Source organism: Coregonus lavaretus (assembly GCF_964263955.1).
Source record: "Coregonus lavaretus genome assembly, chromosome: 22".
In the NCBI taxonomy this organism is placed as follows: Eukaryota; Metazoa; Chordata; class Actinopteri; order Salmoniformes; family Salmonidae; genus Coregonus; species Coregonus lavaretus.
Genome location: NC_140009.1, coordinates 13,978,228 through 14,001,547, shown reverse-complemented (window position 1 = coordinate 14,001,547; position 23,320 = coordinate 13,978,228). Strand labels below are relative to the sequence as shown.

The 23,320-nt window shown below is 45.3% G+C and overlaps 1 protein-coding gene across 3 annotated transcripts; it reads left to right on the top strand.

The window, feature by feature from the left end:
• Nucleotides 1-1,687: 1,687 nt before the first annotated feature.
• LOC311149328 (cytosolic sulfotransferase 3-like) lies at nucleotides 1,688-12,659 on the top strand. Of its 3 annotated transcripts, XM_084186480.1 has the most exons (8): nucleotides 1,688-1,866; nucleotides 2,245-2,383; nucleotides 2,549-2,677; nucleotides 7,516-7,616; nucleotides 11,238-11,364; nucleotides 11,535-11,632; nucleotides 11,802-11,976; nucleotides 12,085-12,659. In XM_084186480.1, the coding sequence occupies exons 2-8, from the start codon at nucleotides 2,245-2,247 to the stop codon at nucleotides 12,195-12,197; spliced, it is 882 nt and encodes a 293-aa protein (XP_084042606.1). In that variant the 5' UTR covers nucleotides 1,688-1,866; the 3' UTR covers nucleotides 12,198-12,659. The 3 variants fall into 3 exon arrangements, with proteins under 3 accessions (XP_084042606.1, XP_084042605.1, XP_084042607.1); XM_084186479.1 differs by having other exon boundaries at nucleotides 11,802-12,659; XM_084186481.1 differs by lacking the exon at nucleotides 11,535-11,632 and having other exon boundaries at nucleotides 11,842-12,659.
• Nucleotides 12,660-23,320: the final 10,661 nt, after the last annotated feature.

The window sequence follows — 23,320 nt, the reverse complement described above, 5'->3', positions numbered from 1 at the left end:
GATCTCTAGTGGCACAGCTAGCACTGCGATGCAGTGCCTTAGACCACTGCGCCACTCGGGAGTCACTGTTAGGCAAATCCCCTCCTTATCTTAGCTCATTGGTCACCATAGCAACACCCACCCATAGTATGCGCTCCAGCAGGTATATCTCACTGGTCATCCCCAAAGCTAACACCTCCTTTGGCCGCCATTCCTTCCAGTTCTCTGCTGCCAATGACTGGAACGAACTGCAAAAATCTCTGAAGCTGGAGACTCTTATCTCCCTCATTAACTTTAAGCATCAGTTGTCAGAGCACCTTACCGATCACTGCACCTGTACACAGCCCATCTGAAATTAGCCCACCCAACTACCTCATCCCCATATTGTTATTTATTTTGCTCATTTGCACCCCAGTATCTCTATTTGCACATCATCTCTTGCACATCTATCATTCCAGTGTTAATACTAATTGTAAATATTTTGCACTATGGCCTCTTTATTGCCTTACCTCCATAACTTGCTACATTTGCACACACTGTATATATATTTTCTGTTGTATTTTTGACTTTATGTTTTGTTTTACCCCATATGTAACTCTGTGTTGTTGTTTTTATCGCACTGCTTTGCTTTATCTTGGCCAGGTCGCAGTTGTAAATGAGAACTTGTTCTCAACTGGCTTACCTGGTTAAATAAAGGTGAAATAAAAGAAATTTAAAATTGCTTAATTATACAACGGGTGTGTCTAATCCTGAATGCTGATGGTTTAAAACCGCATTCCAGCCGGTGTCTATTCCACAAATTACCACTGGCTAAATCTATGATGTTAAAATGCCTATTTACTCTGTTCCATCTGACTGCGCAATCCACTGTCTCATCAGCCCAGCCAGCAAATGTATCAACTTTACCTCCACAATCATTTCGCTACACCCGCTATAACATCTGCTAAACACGTGTATGTGACAAATACAATTTGATTTGATTTTATTTGAAAAAAACATCTAGACATTATCTCACATTTCTTTTAGACTAACATTTAGTTTTCAACAATGGAGATTTGTATAAACCTTGCTGTCTGTCTCTCTGACCTTTGCAACATTGTTTTAATATTCAAATTCGATCTCCAGCTGTCCCATAGTAATGAATAGTAGAATACAGCTACTTTGTTGTTATTCTGGCTGCACTGTTTGACATGACTGTAAGTTAGCCGTAGTTGGCTAGCTAGCAAGCAAGGGTTAAGAACGTTGCCAGCCAATATGGCAATGGAACATTTAGAACGAACAACTGGGTCGCGTCCATAGATACAGAACAAAAAGACTGAACGACTGGGTCGCGTCTACACACACACATGCAATCACCTTAACACATACTGTCGCGTGTAGCCTAGATATTATGAGAACTGGTTGCACAAATTCCTCCCTCTTATCTGAGTAATTGTTTGGTCCAAGGAGTCGCTTGGACCGGAAAGCAAGTGCTTACTGGAAAAGGGGCCAACAATGGGTGGTCACTAACAGGATAATAAATGGGAAGGACATGGAGGGGGTGACGAGAGAGAGAGAGAGAGAGAGAGAGAGAGAGAGAGAGAGAGAGAGAGAGAGAGAGAGAGAGAGAGAGAGAGAGAGAGAGAGAGAGAGAGAGAGAGAGAGAGAGAGAGAGAGAGAGAGTTCTGAACTTATGTAACAAGGAGTGGAGGTCAGATAAGACCGTGAAGCTGGGTTGGAAAATCTAAACCAAAGCAGGAGAGAAAATACATTGCCTGTAGTGAGGGAAGAGAAAGGAACAGGGGAAGGAGAAAGAAAAGGAAAGCTTGGACAGAGACAAGAAGAGACTGAGAAGCTGAGAAGAGTGGCCAAACAGGATACTACTGAATTCCATTCAACGTGGAAAATGTGAGCTTCTCTTTTTTATTTTGTCAAATGTTCTGTGACAGTAGCTGATATATCTTATGAATCTATATACATATTTCAACATTTTGAGTGAATGTGACTGACTTTTATTTATTTTCTCTGCTCACAAATGGGGTTTTCTTACTGCAGATGGCTTTATATTGTGTATTTGTGCATGATGGTTTTGTAATTTAGCATGAATACATGTGACTGTGGTGGATATTAAGTTCATTATGGGTCAAAAGGAAGTTGTTATAAAGCAGATAAAGTTGTTTAAGTTATTCAAAGTTATTACTGACACCAATGCAAATATTATGAAATGTATTCAACTCTCCCTGGTAACATCTCTCTGATCAATGGAGGACTCTGTTGTTGTTACAGATGGAGCTGCCAACTCGACCACCGCTGTTTGACTTCCATGGAGTCTCCATGATCCACTACTTCACTGACAACTGGGAGAACATACAAAACTTCCAGGCCAGACCAGATGATATCCTCATCGCCACTTACCCCAAAGCAGGTCTGTGTTTGTGTGTGTGTGTGTTTGTGTGCTGTCGACATCTTGTAGGGATAAATGGATGACATGAGACGCAGCTCTTTGACATGCCTCTCTCTCCCTCTTTATCTCTCCCTCTTTCTCTCTTCCCATTTCTCCATCTTCTCTTCCCCTCTTTCTGTCTCCCAGGTACCACATGGGTCTCCTACATTCTAGACCTGCTGTATTTTGGTCAGACAGCCCCTGAGCGTCAGACTTCACTTCCTATCTATGAGAGAGTGCCTTTCCTGGAGAGTGACTTCCATATTCTCCCTCCAGGTTAGAATACAACCATGATATAACTCTACACACTGTGAAGCCTTTATCTTGATTACACATCAATAAAGTTTGAAGGGCACTGTGTACTCCAAATAGATAACTGATCAGCTGACAATGATGCTGCACTTACAAGTCTCATCAGAGTCTCAGTGTAGATCAAATCTTTGTCATACTTGAATACAGAATCCGGAAAACACCATGCACTATACCGTAACTGTCAGCGCGTGCTGTAGGTGGGTGCAGTGGTGGAATCAAACGCAGGACACAGACGGATAGTCCAACAGACTTTAGTAATGCCAAACACGGCAATCGGACAACTCTTGCCCGAAGGCGAAATACGTACGAAGGCGAAACAAAACAACAGCGCACAAAACAGGTGCATAATTACTCCAGCGCAGTGGAGGGAAGCTCAACCGAGCGAAATACACGACTGACAAAATCAATACCACACAACACGAGACAAACACAACGAGAAACTTATAGAACACTAATAGGCTAAACGAGAACAGGTGTGACAACAAACAGACAAAAGCAAACGAACATGAAACATACAACGGTGCCAGCTAGTATTCCGGAGACAACGAACGCCGAAGCCTGCCCGAACAAGGGAGAGAGGCAGCCTCGGCCGAAACCGTGACAGTACCCCCCCCTTGACACGCGGCTCCAGACGTGCGCCGACTCCGGCCTCGGGGACGACGCGGAGGACGCGGAGCAGGGTGCGTCGGGTGCCCACGATGGAATTCCGTCAGGAGAGACGGGTCCAAAATGTCTCTCCTCGGCACCCAGCACCGCTCCTCCGGACCGTACCCCTCCCACTCCACTAGATACTGGAGACCCCCCATCCGACGTCTCGAATCCAAGATGGACCTCACAGTGTACGCCGGTGCCCCCTCGATGTCCAATGGGGGCGGAGGAGTCTCCCTGATCTCACTTTCTTGGAGTGGGCCAGCTACCACCGGCCTGAGAAGGGACACATGGAACGAGGGGTTAATACTTTTATATTCAACAGGCAGTTGTAATTTGTAACACACCTTGTTCAACCTTCCCAGGACTTTAAAGGGCCCTACAAACCGCCGACCCAGTTTCCGACAGGGCAGGCGGAGGGGCAGGTTTCTGGTAGAGAGACAGACTCGATCACCAGGTGCGTACACCGGTCCCTCACTGCGGTGGAGATCGGCGCTCGCCTTATGACGTCGGAGGGCCCGCTGCAGGTGGACGTGTGCAGCGTTCCATGTCTCCTCCGAGCGCCGCGCCCACTCATCCACCGCAGGAGCCTCGATCTGCCTCTGCTGCCAAGGTGCCAGAACCGGCTGGTACCCTAACACACATTGGAAAGGGGTCAGGTTAGTGGAGGAATGGCGTAGGGAATTCTGGGCCATTTCGGCCCAGGGAACGTACCTTGCCCACTCCTCCGGCCGGTCCTGGCAGTATGTTCTAAGAAACCTACCCACATCCTGGTTCACACGTTCCACCTGCCCATTACTCTCCGGGTGGTAACCCGAGGTGAGGCTCACCGAGACCCCCAACCGCTCCATAAAGGCTCTCCAGACCCTGGAGGTAAATTGGGGACCCCGATCAGACACAATATCCTCGGGTACCCCGTAGTGCCGGAACACATGGGTGAATAGTGCTTCGGCGGTTTGCAGGGCAGTAGGAAGGCCCGGCATGGGGAGCAAACGACAGGCCTTAGAAAACCGGTCCACAACGACCAGTATAGTGGTGTTCCCCTGTGACGGAGGAAAGTCAGTTAGGAAATCCACCAAAAGGTGAGACCATGGTCGTTGTGGAACAGGCAGGGGTAGTAACTTACCCCTAGGCAGATGTCTAGGCACCTTACACTGGGCGCACACCGAGCAGGAGGAAACATAAACCCTCACATCCTTCGCCAACGTGGGCCACCAGTACTTGGCACTAAGACAGTGCACTGTCCGGCCAATACCAGGATGTCCAGAGGAGGGTGACGTGTGAGCCCAATAGATCAATCGATCCCGAACCTCGAGCGGAACGTACTTCCGACCCTCAGGGCATTGCGGTGGACTAGTAACGCCCGCTCGAGTTCAGCATCGACCTCCCACACTACCGGTGCCACCAGACACGACTCCGGCAGTATGGGAGTGGGCTCCACGGACCTCTCCTCCGTGTCATACCGCCGACACAGCGCATCTGCCTTACTCTGCGCACCAGGGCCACATGCTCGACACGGGTAGGCGAGTACACGAGAATGTCATCTATGTACACAACCACCCCCTGCCCCTGCATGTCCCTGAAGATCTCATCCACGAATGATTGGAAAACTGACGGAGCGTTCATCAACCCGTATGGCATGACCAGATACTCGTAATGGCCCGAGGTGGTACTAAAGGCTGTCTTCCATTCATCGCCCTCCCTGATGCGCACCAAGTTGTACGCGCTCCTGAGATCTAATTTAGTGAAGAAACGCGCCCCATGCAATGACTCAGTCATGGTCGCAATCAGCGGGAGTGGATAACTGTACTTCACCGTAATCTGATTGAGACCACGGTAATCGATGCACGGGCGCAAACCACCATCCTTTTTCTTCACAAAAAAGAAACTCGAGGACGCAGGGGAAGTGGAAGGCCGTATGCATCCTTGTCTCAGAGATTCGTCTATGTAAGTCTCCATAGCTTTCTTCTCCTCTTGAGACAGAGGATACACATGGCTCCGTGGGAGCGCAGCTCCTGCCTGGAGGTCTATCGCACAATCTCCCTGCCTATGGGGCGGCAACTGCGTCGCCCTCGACTTATTAAACGCAATAGCCAAATCCCCATACTCAGGGGGAACGTGCAATGCGGGCACCTGGTTTGGACTCTCCACCGAGGTAGCCCCTATGGAAACGCCTAAACATCTACCCACACACCGGGCAGACCACTCCATCAGAGCCCTCTCCTGCCATGAAATGGATGGGTTATGGGTACTCAACCAGGGCATGCCCAGCACCACCGGATACGCAGGAGAGTCAATCAGAAATAGCTGAATCATCTCCTGATGACCCCCCTGCGCACACATCCTAAGTGGCGCAGTGACCTCCCTGATCAAGCCCGCACCCAACGGACGGCTATCTAGGGCATGAACGGGGAAAGGGACATCAACAGGAAGAAGGGGAATCACTAAAGCTAAACAAAACTTCTTATCAATAAAATTCCCAGCCGCGCCTGAATCTACCAGCGCCTTATGCTGGGAATGAGGTGCTACCTGTGGAAAACGCACAGGTATACAAAAATATGCAACAGAGAGCTCTGGGTGAGTGGGGCGCCTACTCACCTGGAGGGAATCCCCAGTGCGGGACCTGTCGTCCTCTCCCCTAGGAGGCCATCCCCAGCACCTAGCCGCGGTGTGTCCTCCCCGACCACAGTTGGTGCAGGGGATGGACCCCCTAGTAAGCCGACCCCTCCTCTCTCTAGCGCCAGCGCCCCCGAGCTCCATGGGGCACGGCTCGGAGGCGCTGGAGGGTGAAATGGACGGACCCCCCTCGGAACGTCCGCGGGTAGCTAGCAGGTTATCCAGCCTGATGGACATGTCGACCAACTGGTCGAACGTGAGGCTGGTGTCCCTACAGGCCAGCTCCCGACGGACGTCCTCTCGTAGACTACACCTGTAGTGATCGACGAGGGCCCGATCATTCCACCCTGCATCTGCCGCTAGAGTACGGAATTCGAGGGCGAACTCCTGAGCACTCCTCCTCCCCTGCCGGAGGAAGACCAGACGCTCCCCCGCCGCTTTCCCCTCCGGGGGATGGTCAAACACCACCTTGAAGCGGCGGGAGAACTCGTCGTAAGTTATGGTGTCCGCGTCGATCCTCCTCCGCTCCGCGTTGGCCCATTCCAACGCCTTCCCGGACAGGCAGGAGATCAGGGCGGACACGCTCTCATGTCCCGAGGGCGCCGGGTGCACGGTGGCCAGGTACAGCTCCACCTGGAGAAGGAAACCCTGGCACCCGGCCGCGGTCCCATCGTAAGCCCTCGGGAGCGAGAGTCGGACTCCTCGGGGTTCTGGTGCGGGAATAGGCTGACTGGCCGATGGTGCTGGCAGGGAGGGTGGCGGTGGAGGCTTTCCCCAGCCTCGGATGGTGGTGATCACCTCCTGCAGTGCGGTCCCCATCTGCAGGATCTGGTCCCCTTGTTCCCGGACCCTGTCCTCCAGCGTCGCCTGGGCTGCTGCGGCTCCTGCTGATTCCATTGTAGGTGTGGTATTCTGTCAACGCGTGCTGTAGGTGGGTGCAGTTGTGGAATCAAACGCAGGACACAGACGGATAGTCCAACAGACTTTAGTAATGCCAAACACGGCAATCGGACAACTCTTGCCCGAAGGCGAAATACGCACGAAGGCGAAACAAAACAACAGCGCACAAAACAGGTGCGTAATTACTCCAGCGCAGTGGAGGGAAGCTCAACCGAGCGAAATACACGACTGACAAAATCAATACCACACAACACGAGACAAACACAACGAGAAACTTATAGAACACTAATAGGCTAAACGAGAACAGGTGTGACAACAAACAGACAAAAGCAAACGAACATGAAACATACAACGGTGGCAGCTAGTATTCCGGAGACAACGAACGCCGAAGCCTGCCCGAACAAGGGAGAGAGGCAGCCTCGGCCGAAACCGTGACAGTAACCTGATTATAAATACTCATCAACAGCCATTTTACTTTCACAAAGTAGAAGGATAAAAAAAATCTGATGAAATTTGATACTATGAGAAGTTGTGCCAACCACATATTCCAGCTACATGACAATAAGCAGTTTTACTGTAAAGTCATCCTTATCTCCAAAGAATAACCGAACCAGATCCTCACCCCTCCGTACACACAGGAACGGAGCTGGCAGACAAGTTATCCACCTCTCCTCGCCTCATCAAGACTCACCTCCCAGTCCAGTTGGTGCCCAAGTCCTTCTGGGAGCAGAACTGCAGGGTACATTATGTGTAACTTTTTCTCTCTCTGCTTGTTGACTGTGTTGTCTGTGAATATGTCTCTGCTTGTCTCTGCTGGTGAAGCCTACTGTCTACATTTGTGCATCCTCAAACCTGCTGTGCTTTATTTTGTGCAATAAGTGAACTTCATTGATAACGTAATTTGTGTGAATGCCCAATGGGGGGAAGCATTGCATTACACAGTACACTAAATACTGTACAGTGGCTTGCGAAAGTATTCACCCCCCTTGGCATTTTTCCTATTTTGTTGCTTTACAACCTGGAATTAAAATTGATTTTTGGGGGGTTTGTATCATTTGATTCACACAACATGCTTGAAGATGCAAAACATTTTTTATTGTGAAACAAACAAGAAATAAGACAAAAAAACAGAAAACTTGAGCGTGCATAACTATTCACCCCCCCCAAAGTCAATACTTTGTAGAGCCACCTTTTGCAGCAATTACAGCTGCAAGTATCTTGGGGTATGTCTCTATAAGCTTGGCACATCTAGCCACTGGGATTTTTTCCCATTCTTCAAGACAAAACTGCTCCAGCTCCTTCAAGTTGGATGGGTTCTGCTGTTGTACAGCAATCTTTAAGTCATACCACAGATTCTCAATTGGATTGTGGTCTGGGCTTTGACTAGGCCATTCCAAGACATTTCAATGTTTCCCCTTAAACCACTCAAGTGTTGCTTTAACAGTATGCTTAGGGTCATTGTCCTGCTGGAAGGTGAACCTCCGTCCCAGTCTCAAATCTCTGGAAGACTGAAACAGGTTTCCCTCAACAATTTCCCTGTATTTAGCACCATCCATCATTCCTTCAATTCTGACCAGTTTCCCAGTCCCTGCCGATGAAAAACATCCCCACAGTATGATGCTGCCACCACCATGCTTCACTGTGGGGATGGTGTTCTCGGGGTGATGAGAGGTGTTGGGTTTGCGCCAGACATAGCGTTTTCCTTGATGGCCAAAAAGCTCAATTTTAGTCTCATCAGACCAGAGTACCTTCTTCCATTTGTTTGGGGAGTCTCCCACATGCCTTTTGGCGAACACTAAACGTGTTAGCTTATTTTTTTCTTCAATCAATGGCTTTTTTCTGGCCACTCTTCCGTAAAGCCCAGCTCTGTGGAGTGTACGGCTTAAAGTGGTCCTATGGATAGATACTACAATCTCCGCTGTGGAGCTTTGCAGCTCCTTCAGGGTTATCTTTGGTCTCTTTGTTGCCTCTCTGATTAATGCCCTCCTTGCCTGGTCCGTGAGTTTTGGTGGGCGGCCCTCTCTTGGCAGGTTTGTTGTGGTGCCATATACTTTCAATTTTTTAATAATGGATTTAATGGTGGTCCGTGGGATGTTCAAAGTTTCTGATAAAAAAAATTATAACCCAACCCTGATCTGTACTTCTCCATAACTTTGTCCTTGACCTGTTTGGAGAACTCCTTGGTCTTCATGGTGCCGCTTGCTTGATGGTGCCCCTTGCTTAGTGGTGTTGCAGACTCTGGGGACTTTCAGAACAGGTGTATAGATACTGAGATCATGTGGCACTTAAATAAAGTCCACCTGTGTGCAATCTAACTAATTATGTGACTTCTGAAGGTAATTGGTTGCACCAAATCTTATTTAGGGCTTCACAGCAAAGGGGGTGAAAACATACAGTGGGGAAAAAAAGTATTTAGTCAGCCACCAATTGTGCAAGTTCTCCCACTTAAAAAGATGAGAGAGGCCTGTAATTTTCATCATAGGTACACATCAACTATGACAGACAAAATGAGAATTTTTTTTCCAGAAAATCACATTGTAGGATTTTTAATGAATTTATTTGCAAATTATGGTGGAAAATAAGTATTTGGTCAATAACAAAAGTTTCTCAATACTTTGTTATATACCCTTTGTTGGCAATGACACAGGTCAAAAGTTTTCTGTAATTCTTCCAAGGTTTTCACACACTGTTGCTGGTATTTTGGCCCATTCCTCCATGCAGATCTCCTCTAGAGCAGTGATGTTTTGGGGCTGTCGCTGGGCAACACGGACTTTCAACTCCCTCCAAAGATTTTCTATGGGGTTGAGATCTGGAGACTGGCTAGGCCACTCCAGGACCTTGAAATGCTTCTTACGAAGCCACTCCTTCGTTGCCCGGGCGGTGTGTTTGGGATCATTGTCATGCTGAAAGACCCAGCCACGTTTCATCTTCAATGCCTTTGCTGATGGAAGGAGGTTTTCACTCAAAATCTCACGATACATGGCCCCATTCATTCTTTCCTTTACACGGATCAGTCGTCCTGGTCCCTTTGCAGAAAAACAGCCCCAAAGCATGATGTTTCCACCCCCATGCTTCACAGTAGGTATGGTGTTCTTTGGATGCAACTCAGCATTCTTTGTCCTCCAAACACGACGAGTTGAGTTTTTACCAAAAAGTTATATTTTGGTTTCATCTGACCATATGACATTCTCCCAATCCTCTTCTGGATCATCCAAATGCACTCTAGCAAACTTCAGACGGGCCTGGACATGTACTGGCTTAAGCAGGGGGACACGTCTTGCACTGCAGGATTTGAGTCCCTGGCGGTGTAGTGTGTTACTGATGGTAGGCTTTGTTACTTTGGTCCCAGCTCTCTGCAGGTCATTCACTAGGTCCCCCCGTGTGGTTCTGGGATTTTTGCTCACCGTTCTTGTGATCATTTTGACCCCACGGGGTGAGATCTTGCGTGGAGTCCCAGATCGAGGGAGATTATCAGTGGTCTTGTTTGTCTTCCATTTCCTAATAATTGCTCCCACAGTTGATTTCTTCAAACCAAGCTGCTTACCTATTGCAGATTCAGTCTTCCCAGCCTGGTGCAGGTCTACAATTTTGTTTCTGGTGTCCTTTGACAGCTCTTTGGTCTTGGCCATAGTGGAGTTTGGAGTGTGACTGTTTGAGGTTGTGGACAGGTGTCTTTTATACTGATAACAAGTTCAAACAGGTGCCATTAATACAGGTAACGAGTGGAGGACAGAGGAGCCTCTTAAAGAAGAAGTTACAGGTCTGTGAGAGCCAGAAATCTTGCTTGTTTGTAGGTGACCAAATACTTATTTTCCACCATAATTTGCAAATAAATTCATTAAAAATCCTACAATGTGATTTTCTGGATTTTCTTTTCTCAATTTGTCTGTCATAGTTGACGTGTACCTATGATGAAAATTACAGGCCTCTCTCATCTTTTTAAGTGGGAGAACTTGCACAATTGGTGGCTGACTAAATACTTTTTTTCCCCACTGTATGCATGCACCACTTTTCCATTATTTATTTTTTAGAATGTTTTGAAACAAGTCATTTTTAAAATTTCACTTCACCAATTTGGACTATTTTGTGTATGTCCATTACATGAAATCCAAATAAAAATCAATTTAAATTATAGGTTGTAATGCAACTAAATAGGAAAAACGCCAAGGGGAATGAATACTTTTGCAAGGCATTGTATCTTACACCTCTCCAGAACCAACATGTCTCCTTATGGACTGCAAAGACTCTATAGAAGCCCTGTCTTTGTAAACAGTTTTTGTTGACCTAATTTTTCGCTTTTCCATTTCCTTCTTTGTAATCAAGTCCTTTTGTAATTGCGACGATTTCTCTCTCTCTGTAGGTAGTGTATGTGGCCCGTAATGCCAAGGACAATGCAGTGTCTTATTTCCACTTTGACCGCATGAACCAGGCCCAGCCAGAGCCAGGAGACTGGAACAACTTCTTACAGAGATTCATGGATGGAAAGAGTGAGTGAATGAGAGAACGAAAGAAAGAAATTATAATGAGTAGGAGAGATAACACAGTACAGATGCTGCTGATGCTCTGTGATTCTGGCTTATTGATGAATCTCTTTCATGAGTATATCTCTATCTATCTCTCTAACATCCTCTCATGTCCACATGGCTGCTTTCCTCAGTGGTGTTTGGTCCCTGGTACGACCATGTGAATGGCTGGTGGGAGAGGAAACAGACTCACTCTAAACTCCACTACCTTTTCTATGAGGATATGGTTGAGGTCAGTAGAATAACTACCTCCTGTGCCATAAAGGTGCTGATCTCTTTGCAGATTATTTAGCGGATTAATTTACATAAAGGTAGGCTGTAAATCAGTGTTATATTGTTACATTGATCATCTTTAGCATTATCTTTCAGTGAGGATGTATCCAGTGTGTGTCTTCCTGCAGGATACGGGACAAGAGCTAGACAGGCTGTGCTCCTTCCTAGGTTTGTCTACTTCAGCAGAGGAGAAGGAGAGGGTGAGAGGAGGAGTGCAGTTTGACAACATGAAGAAGAACAACATGGCCAACTACTCCACCATCCCAGTCATGGATTTCAAGATCTCTCCATTCATGCGAAAAGGTCAACTTCTCTATTTCTCTCCTACGCCTCTCTCTCTCTCTCTGTCAGTCTTTCTGTCTGCCTCTATGACCCTTTCTCTGCTCACACACCCTCTCTGTCACACTCCAGGAAAGGTTGGTGACTGGAAGAACCATTTCACTGTGGCCCAGAGTGAACAGTTTGATGAAGACTATAAGAAGAAGATGAAAAACACCACTGTACAGTTCCGCACTGTAGTTTAGGGGTTGTGGTCAGGTTGACTGTGGTGCATATGCATCTCAGCTCTTCTGGAATCATGGTGCTGAAATGTACAATATGCTGATACTATCCCTACTGTATGAATAAGAGAGCTAATGATGTGTCTTATGTATAGTTGACCAAATATTATTGATATAAACATTACTTTGAGACAAATAAGGCAAACGATAGACATGCACAATGTCAACACACACACACACACACACACACACAGTATATCCTCATGTAACTGTACAATTATAGCTTATAATTGGGCTGAGAACAAGTTATTACATTAGATAAACTCTTGTTATGAGAATTGTGTGATCCTTCCTTATCCCATAGGAAGTCCCACCCATTTGACTACTTCAAAATGGTGGAAGTCCTCAAGGGCGCTTCCCATGCTAAAACGGCTTTTGGACGCTAAAGTCCTCTATCTATCTCTATGGGTACAGTGGGGGAAAAAAGTATTTAGTCAGCCACCAATTGTGCAAGTTCTCCCACTTAAAAAGATGAGAGAGGCCTGTAATTTTCATCATAGGTACACGTCAACTATGACAGACAAATTGTAGGATTTTTTATGAATTTATTTGCAAATGATGGTAGAAAATAAGTATTTGGTCACCTACAAACAAGCAAGATTTCTGGCTCTCACAGACCTGTAACTTCTTCTTTAAGAGGCTCCGCTGTCCTCCACTCGTTACCTGTATTAATGGCACCTGTTTGAACTTGTTATCAGTATAAAAGACACCTGTCCACAACCTCAAACAGTCACACTCCAAACTCCACTATGGCCAAGACCAAAGAGCTGTCAAAGGACACCAGAAACAAAATTGTAGACCTGCACCAGGCTGGGAAGACTGAATCTGCAATAGGTAAGCAGCTTGGTTTGAAGAAATCAACTGTGGGAACAATTATTAGGAAATGGAAGACATACAAGACCACTGATAATCTCCCTCGATCTGGGGCTCCACGCAAGATCTCACCCCGTGGGGTCAAAATGATCACAAGAACGGTGAGCAAAAATCCCAGAACCACACGGGGGGACCTAGTGAATGACCTGTAGAGAGCTGGGACCAAAGTAACAAAGCCTACCATCAGTAACACACTACGCCGCCAGGGACTCAAATCCTGCAGTGCGAGACGTGTCCCCCTGCTTAAGCCAGTACATGTCCAGGCCCGTCTGAAGTTTGCTAGAGTGCATTTGGATGATCCAGAAGAGGATTGGGAGAATGTCATATGGTCAGATGAAACCAAAATATAACTTTTTGGTAAAAACTCAACTCGTCGTGAATGCTGAGTTGCATCCAAAGAACACCATACCTACTGTGAAGCATGGGGGTGGAAACATCATGCTTTGGGGCTGTTTTTCTGCAAAGGGACCAGGACGACTGATCCGTGTAAAGGAAAGAATGAATGGGGCCATGTATCGTGAGATTTTGAGTGAAAACCTCCTTCCATCAGCAAGGGCATTGAAGATGAAGCATGGCTGGGACTTTCAGCATGACAATGATCCCAAACACACCGCCCGGGCAACGAAGGAGTGGCTTCGTAAGAAGCATTTCAAGGTCCTGGAGTGGCCTAGCCAGTCTCCAGATCTCAACCCCATAGAAAATCTTTGGAGGGAGTTGAAAGTCCGTGTTGCCCAGCGACAGCCCCAAAACATCACTGCTCTAGAGGAGATCTGCATGGATGAATGGGCCAAAATACCAGCAACAGTGTGTGAAAACCTTGTGAAGACTTACAGAAAATGTTTGACCTGTGTCATTGCCAACAAAGGGTATATAACAAAGTATTGAGAAACATTTGTTATTGACCAAATACTTATTTTCCATCATAATTTGCAAATAAATTCATTAAAAATCCTACAATGTGACTTTCTGGAAAAATATTTCTCATTTTGTCTGTCATAGTTGACGTGTACCTATGATGAAAATTACAGGCCTCTCTCATCTTTTTAAGTGGGAGAACTTGCACAATTGGTGGCTGACTAAATACTTTTTTTCCCCACTGTAGCTTATACCAGGTGCATTTCTGTAATGATTCTTTAAGTTATAATTAAATAGTTAAACGTACCTACGTGTCCGGAGTCCTCAATCTAAGAAGCATCCTACATGTAGGATCTTAATTTGATCACTCATTTGTTGCTGATAATTTTTCCTGCATGGCAGGTAATGTAAACTTGTACTGTATTGAAAAGGCTTCTAAAGTTTGTAATTTACACTTTAAAATGTCAGACTTGATTTGCCCTAACAAAAAAATTTATCAACCCATTTTGAAAAGAAGGTTGACGACATCCGATCCTCATTTATTAAGTCAAATGACACAGCTGGTCTTGCTCACACTGCCCTACCCTATGCTTTGACTTCTTTCTCCCCTCTCTCTCCAGATGAAATCTTGTGACTTGTGACGGCCGGCCAACCAACAACCTGCCCGCTTGACCCTATCCCCTCCTCTCTTCTCCAGACCATTTCCGGAGACCTTCTCCCTTACCTCACCTCGCTCATCAACTCATCCTTGACCGCTGGCCATGTCCCTTCCGTCTTCTAGAGAGCGGGAGTTGCACCCCTCCTCAAAAAACCTACACTCGATCCCTCCGATGTCAACAACTACAGACAAGTATCCCTTCTTTCTTTTCTCTCCAAAACTCTTGAGCGTGCCGTCTCTAGCCAACTCTCCTGCTATCTCTATCAGAATGACCTTCTTGATCCAAACCAGTCAGGTTTCAAGACTGGTCATTCAACTGAGACTGCTCTTCTCTGTGTCACGGAGGCTCTCCACACTGCTAAAGCTAACTCTCTCTCCTCTGCTCTTATCCTTCTAGACCTATCCGCTGCCTTTGATACTGTGAACCATCAGATCCTCCTCTCCACCCTCTCTGAGTTGGGCATCTCCGGCGCTGCTCACTCTTGGATTGCGTCCTACCTGACAGGTCGCTCCTACCTGGTGGCATGGCGAGAATCTGTCTCCGCACCACGTGCTCTCACCACTGGTGTCCCCCAGGGCTCAGTTTTAGGCCCTCTCCTATGCTCTCTCTACACCAAGTCACTTGGCTCTGTCATATCCTCACATGGTCTCTCCTATCATTGCTACGCAGATGACACACAATTCATTTTCTCCTTTCCCCCTTCTGATGCGAATCGCATCTCTGTATGTCTGGCAGACATATCAGTGTGGATGTCGGATCACCACCTCAAGCTGAACCTCGGCAAGACGGAGCTGCTCTTCTTCCCGGGGAAGGACTCCCAGCTCCATGATCTCGCCATCATGGTTGACAACTCCATTGTGTCCTCCTTCCAGAGTGCAAAGAACCTTGGCGTGACCCTGGACAACACCCTGTCATTCTCCGCTAACATCAAAGTGGTGACACGATCCTGCAGGTTAATGCTCTACAACATTCGGAGAGTACGACCCTACCTTACACCAGAAAAGCGGCACAGGTCCTAATCCAGGCACTTGTCATCTCCCATCTGGATTACTGCAACTCGCTGTTGGCTGGGCTCCCTGCCTGTGCCATTAAACCCCTACAACTTATCCAGAACGATGCAGCCCGTCTGGTGTTCAACCTTCCCATGTTCTCTCATGTCACCCCGCTACTCCGCACACTCCACTGGCTTCCAGTTGAGGCTTGCATCTACTACAAGACCATGGTGCTTGCCTACAGAGCTGTGAGGGGAACGGCACCTCCTTACCTTCAGGCTCTGATCAGACCCTACACCCAAACGAGGGCACTATGTTCATCCACCTCTGGCCTGCTAGCTCCCCTACCTCTATGGAAGCACAGTTCCCGCTCAGCCCAGTCAAAGCTATTCGCTGCTCTGGCACCCCAATGGTGGAACAAGCTCCCCCACGACGCCAGGACAGTGGAGTCACTGACCACCTTCCGGAGACACTTGAAACCCTACTTCTTTAAAGAATACCTGGAATAGTATAAAGTAATCCTTCTTCCCCCACCCCCCATAAAATTGTTTTTTAAAAGTGGTTGTCCCACTGGCTATCATAAGTTGAATGCACCAATTTGTAAGACGCTCTGGATAAGAGCGTCTGCTAAATGATGTAAATGTAAATGTAAACATAGTTACGCCACAATAATAAACTAATTGACAGCGTGAAAAGAAGGAAACCTGTACAGAAGAAAAATATTCCAAAACATGCATCCTGTTTGCAACAAGGCACTAAAGTAATACTGCAAAGAATGTGGCAAAGCAATTCACTTTCTGTCCTGAATATGAAGTGTTATTTTGGGGGCAAATCCAATACTACACATTACTGATTACCACTCTCCATATTTCCAAGCATAGTGGTGGCTGCATCATGTTATGGGTATGCTTGTAATTGTTAAGGACTGGGGAGTTTTTCAGGATAAAAAAGAAATGGAATGGAGCTAAGCACAGGCAAAATGCTTTCCACCAGACACTGGGAGATGAATTCACCTTTCAGCAGGACAATAACATAAAACACAAGGCCAAATCTACGCTGGAGTTGCTTCCCAAGAAGACAGTGAATGTTCCTGACAGGCCGAGTTACAGTTTTGACTTAAATCTGCTTGAAATCTATGGCAAGACTTGAAAATGGTTATCTAGCAATGACCAATAACCAATTTGACTTTTGAAAATAATAATAGGCAAATATTATACAATCCAGGTGTGGAAAGCTCTTAGAAACTTACCCAGAAAGACTCAGCTGTAATCACTGCCAAAGGTGATTCTAACATGTACAGACTCAGGGGTGTGAACACTTAAGTAAATGAGATATTTCTGTATTTCATTTTCAAACAATTAGCGAACATTTCTGAAAACATGTTTTCACTTTGTCATTATGGGGTATTGTGTGTAAATGGGTGAGAAAAAATCTGTTTAATCCATTTTGAATTCAGGCTGCAACACAACAAAATGTGTAACAAGTCAAGGGGTAGGAATACTTTCTGAAGGCACTGTATATATATATTATTTTGACATCGGGACCCACGGTCCGTATTGACCCCGTTCTGTGTCCGGATCCGGCCCGCATTATACCTATTGAGTATGTCTGTAGTAGATTATCCATAGGTCATGAGCTGTGACGCTCTCAAGTCTTTCAATTGTTTTTCTTATGAATTACTTAGTAATATATATTTTTGTGTGTTTAGGCCTACAGTGTGTGTTAAGGTCCTTCTGCATTGCCATAAACTATGAACTGTGAATTTACAAGAACACCTTAAAGCTGAGATTATTGTTAAACCATGTACGGTAACACTCTTTACTGTGCTTCATTACACTATTGGAACATGTAACAATGTGGGTCAATGTCCTTTTACAAAACCTCAAATACACTGCTACAACAATGGTTTGCTTTCATTGAGCTGAGAGCAAGAGGGCAAACACAAAACGTGACATGGTGGTTAAGTTAAAGACAGAAATAGAGATAGTGAAAATAGACTATAAAACAAAATAAATAATAGAGGGACAACATGATTCAGCGATATATTATTGTTAAAGTCATATTGACTACACATATTTTACATTCTGACATGATAAATGTTTCACTTTGAACAGATGATGCTAGCTTTGTTCCTAAACTCAGGCCCATACCAGAGTGCAGTCCAATGTTTACTCATGCAGCCATGCAATCAATGTTGACAGGTATTGTAGCTAAACTTGTCAAATAGGTAAAAGTGTTAAACAAGTTGTGGATGTTTTTTATATGCTTTTGTATGTGTGCATGTTACAGAATATTGTGGAATTAACCGAAATAAAAATAGCAGTGCAAAAATAACTTACATCTGATGTTAAAGCTGCCCTCAAATTCATACAGTTGATTACATGATAAAAAAATAAAACATGCCTACTGATCACAAAGCTATAATTCTGATTAAAGTGTGAAACATGGCCTAGAGACTTTGTGGTTATAACCAACATGTCAGACATTGTCAAGCTCGTCATCCACTCTAGGCCTTTTATTGATCCTGGAGGCTGTTGCCTTAGTGAACCAAAACAATAGACAGCAAAGACAATTACAACAAGTGCAATGAGGATACCAAAGGCGCCGCCCACCGACACCTTAGATGATGCTGGATCAATTGCCTTCTTCGATGATGCTGGAACATTTGCCTTCTTAGATGATTCTGGATTGAACTCTGTTATATTCTCAGGAATCATCCATGTTCCTCCAAATCTAATCCTGGGCTGATCTCCTTCACTAATCACTGCCACTGTTTTTGTGTCCATCATGCTCACCGATGGAAGAGGAGTGAAAGGTGGCAATTGGACCGACAACAACTGTGACCCTGAGAACGCAACCGAGTGAGTACAATACAGAACCTGGCACCCATTGCTAATAGCAGTGAGGTGATGGCTGAACTGTGGGGGGCAGTGCTTTTGGCCTTCTGCCAGTGGATTGACTGACTGACAAGTTGATTGTTTTCCAGTGCATTTGCAATTTTTTCTGCCTGGTGTGCAAAACGAGAGTCAAGAGGGAAGTCAGGGTGAGTCCTCACTGTATACAGATGGTTACGTACCTAGGGACAACAACATGAGAAGGAGATGTAATTTTTGTATGTGTTTTTGTCTTTAACGCTTGTGCTGCTTGTTAAATCTCACTTTACATTAGCCTTCTTTATGCTTGTGGTACATACACTGGAATTGTTATTAAAACAATGTATCAACCAATATACTTTGCTTTCAGGTGATAAAGTTGTATTGACCGATTATTCCAAGGTTAGTGTAATTTACCTGAGTACGAGTAGTGGTGCAGTTATTTTCACCCTGGTGAACCTTAATGCGGTGGTTGTCAATAGAAAACTTGTCGTTGAGTGCAGGTAGGTATGAGACATCACCATTTAGAGTGTAAGCCGTAGAGCTGCACTCCTCCAGCCATGTATCAATGATCTCTGAGTTGGTCTGGAAACCAAATACCTTCATAGGGACGACAAAAACCTAATCTGGGGTAAGATACATTCCATCCTCAGTGGTCTGACACTGTGAGTAGGTGAAATTCATCACCCGTCCCACGTCAATGTCGCACAGGTTGTCCCATCCTCCGTCTGGAATCACCTCCAAAACCTCTTTGTCCAGCTTTGTGAGGCACTCATGAAGCCCACTGTTGGAGCGGCCGAGGGGGTGAGGGACGCGCTCTTTGAGAAGACACAGCATAAGAAGAGTGACAACAAACAGCTCCGTGGTGTTAACATGTATGAGTGCTATGAGCCAGTTTCTATCAAAAACTCAGTCTGGGCATTTGATGATAACATCTCTGGCATTTCAGCCAACCTATTTTCTTACACCTGACTTTGCATGTTGGTATTTTGCATGTTCTCCTAATGTTTCAGTGTCCAGTTGTCCGTTAGTTAGGGGAACATTCTATCCATGTCAACAACCCTTTTAGCATGTTTTGGTGTTCAAGTTAGGAGAACATTACCTTAATGTCAAGCAGAACATATCTAGAACGTGGTTACAATGTTCTCAGAATACACAAAGTTAATGTTTTAGATGCGTTTTATGGGACGTTGCAAGAACATTCATGTGTCCAGTTTTCTGAGGGTTAGGAGAATATTCCATCAACGTCACATCAAACATACACAGAACATGACTTCAAATGAAATCCCAAGTTCAACAAAATTGGGAAACGGCGGCACTCCAAGAAGTAAAAAAAAAAACCTTTCACCTTTTTATTTTCAGCTGGGCAGGCTAATGTGTTTTTCGGCAGTTACGCCTTTATCAGAGCATCAAGAGATGTGCCAAAGCCTTTCTTTTTTAAATATATATATGCAGGTGCCTAGGTGATAATTACAATTGCCCACACCTGTGTGAGGGCGGTAAATAGTGGTAATAAAAACATTAGTGAACCAACGATTGTTATAATATACAGTGCATTCGGAAAGTATTCAGACCCCTTGACTTTTTCCACATTTTGTTACATTACAGCCTTATTCTAAAATTGATTAAATCGTTTTTTTTCCCCCTCATCAATCTACACACAATACCCCATAATGACAAAGCAAAAACAGGTTTTTAGACATTTCTGCAAACGTATTACAAATAAAATACCCTTTACTCAGTACTTTATTTAAGCACCTTTACAGCCTCGAGTATTCTTGGGTATGATGCTAAAAGCTTGGCACATCTGTATTTGGGGAGTTTCTCCTATTATTCTCTGCAGATCCTCTCAAGCTCTGTCAGGTTGGATGGGGAGCATCGCTGCACAGCTATTTTCAGGTTTCTCCAGAGATTTTTGAGCGGGTTCAAGTCCGGGCTCTGGCTGGGCCACTCAAGGGCATTCAGAGACTTGTCCCGAAGCCACTCCTGCGTTGTGCTGGCTGTGTGCTTAGGGTCGTTGTCCTGTTGGAAGGTGAACCTTTGACCCAGTCTGAGGTCCTGAGCACTCTGGAGCAGGTTTTCATCAAGAATCTCTCTGTACTTTGCTCTGTTCATCTTTCCCTCAATCCTGACTAGTCTCCCAGTCCCTGTCGCTGAAAAACATCCCTACAGCATGTTGCTGCCACCACCATGCTTCACTGTAGGGATGGTGCCAGGTTTCCTCCAGACGTGATGCTTGGCATTCAGGCCAAAGTGTTCAATCTTGGTTTCATTAGACGAGAGAATGTTGTTTCTCATGGTCTGAGAGTCCTTTAGGTGCCTTTTGGCAAACTCCAATCGGGCTGTCATGTGCCTTTTGCTGAGGAGTGGCTTCCGTCTGGCCACTCTACCATAAAGGCCTGATTGGTGGAGTGCTGCAGAGATGGTTGTCCTTCTGGAAGGTTCTCCCATCTCCACAGAGGAACTCTGGAGCTCTGTCAGAGTGACCATTGGGTTTTTGGTCACCTCCCTCACCAAGGCCCTTCTCCCCCGATTGCTCAGTTTGGCCCGGCAGCCAGCTCTAGGAAGAGTCAATTTTTTAAAATGTTTTTTTTTTTTATTGAATATTTAAAACATACAATCTACTTGCAGTGAAGCCGCTCAACATCTACATCATATTAGTCATCTAACAGACTCCCATCCAGAGCAACCCACAGACGCAACCAGGGTCAACGCCCTGCTCAAGGGCACGTTGACAGATCTCCCACAAGGTCAAAAATGGGGACCCGAACCAGCGACTCATCAGCCACCGGCCCAAGCTCCCAACCGCCAGGCTACCAGCCCTCCAGCCCACCTCCCCACAGTTCTCCAAGAGCTGCCCCTCAACCATCTGAGATGTATGTGTGTGTGTGTGTGTCCGTGTATGTGCACATGTGTGCATTTGAATGAGAGTGTGTGTATATTTTTTAGATCAATGCTGTGCATTTTCAGCCATTCCTGAACCTGAGACCAGAAACAGGCTACCTGAGGGCAATACCAAAACAAATGATCTATTGATTCTGTATCCTCACAACAAATTCTGCAGAGCTGCGATGATTGTATGCCCCAAATATTCAACATTTTGTTGGTGGCAAGAATTCTGTACAATAATTTTAGCTGAAAAGCACTAGGTCTTGAATCTTGTGTCGATTTATATATCAACTCATACACCATGTACCATAGAATCGGTACAGATTGATGAGGAAAAAAAACATTTTAATCAATTTTCGAATAAGGCTGTAACATAACAAAATGTAGAAAAAATTAAGGGGTCTGAATATCTTCCGAATGCACTGTATGGTAGGACCAAATCGGAGATAGGTAGGAGCAAGTCCATGTAATTATTTGTAGGTTAGCAGTAAAACCTTGAAATCAGCCCTAGTCTTAATAGGAAGCCAGTGTAGAGAGGCTAGCACTGGAGTAATATGATCTAATGTTTTGGTTCTAGTCAAGATTCTAGCAGACGTACAGTATTTAGCACTAACTGAAGTTCATGTAGTGCTTTATCCGGGTAGCCGGAGAGTAGAGCGTTGCAGTAGTTTAATCTAGAAGTGACAAAATCATGGATGAGCTTTTCTGCATCATTTTTGGAGAAAAAAGTTTTAGATTTATGCAATGTTACAAAGGGAAAAAAGCTGCCCTTGATGTGTTTGTCAAAAGAGCGATCAGGGTTCAGAGCAACGCCGTGGTCCTTCACAGTTTTATTTGAGACGACTGTACAACCATCAAGATTATTTGTCAGATCCAACAGCAGATCTCTTTGTTTCTTGGGACCTAGAAATAGCATCTCTGTTTTGTCCGAGTGTAAAAGTAAAACATTTGCCACCATCCACTTCCTTATGTCTGAAACACAGGATTCCAGTGTAGGCAATTTTGGGGCTTCACCATGTTTCATCGAAATGTTCAGCTGTGTGTCATCCAGATAGCAGTGAAAGTTGACATTGTGTTCCCGAATGACATCACCAAGGGTTAGAATATATAGTGAAAACAATAGTGGTCCTAAAATGGAACCTTGAGGAACAACGAAACTCACAATTGATTTGTCAGAGGACAAACCTTCCACAGAGACAAACTGATATCTTTCCGACAGATAAGATCTAAACCAGGCAAGAACTTGTCCGTGTAGACCAATTAGGGTTTTCAATCTCTCCAAAAGAATGTGGTGAACAATGGTGTCAACACACACACACACACACACACACACTCACCTGATAGGCTACTGAATGGGCAGTGTCCTGAGTTCTAGGAGCAGGAGGACAGATGCAGAGCCTTGGTCTGATGCCATTAAAAGGTCATTTACAACCTTCACAATCGCAGTCTTAGTACTTTGATGGGGTCTAAAACCAGACTGGAGTGTTTTGTAACCATTATTTGTCTTCAGGAAGGCAGTGAGTTGCTGCACAACAGTTTTTTCTAACGTTTTTGAGAGGAATGGGAGATTCAATATAGGCCGATAGTATTTAAAATTTTCCGGGTCAAGGTTTGGCTTTTTCAGGAGAGGCTTTATTACTGCCACTTTTAGTGAGTTTGGTACACATCTGGAGGATAGGGAGCCGTTTATTATGTTCAATATAGGAGGGCCAAGCACAGGAAGTAGCTCTTGCAGTAGTTTAGTTGTAATAGGGTCCAGTAGGCAGCTGGAAGGTTTAGAGGTCATTACTATTTTCGTGAATGTGTTGAGAGATACAGGATTAAAAAACGTGAGTGTTTTCATTGATCCTACGTCCTGGCAGTTCTATGCAGACTCAGGACAACTGAGTTTTGAAGAAATACGCAGATTCAAAAAAATCTTATCCAGAGCGACTTACAAATAGGTG

Excerpts from the sequence above, each read along its gene's own strand:
- LOC311149328 (XM_084186479.1), top strand. The coding sequence starts at position 2,245 with ATGGAGCTGCCAACTCGACCACCGCTGTTTGACTTCCATGGAGTCTCC. Across the intron at positions 11,365-11,534 it reads GAGATTCATGGATGGAAAGA|TGGTGTTTGGTCCCTGGTAC; the intron begins GTGAGTGAATGA and ends TGCTTTCCTCAG. Across the intron at positions 11,633-11,801 it reads TCTATGAGGATATGGTTGAG|GATACGGGACAAGAGCTAGA; the intron begins GTCAGTAGAATA and ends GTCTTCCTGCAG.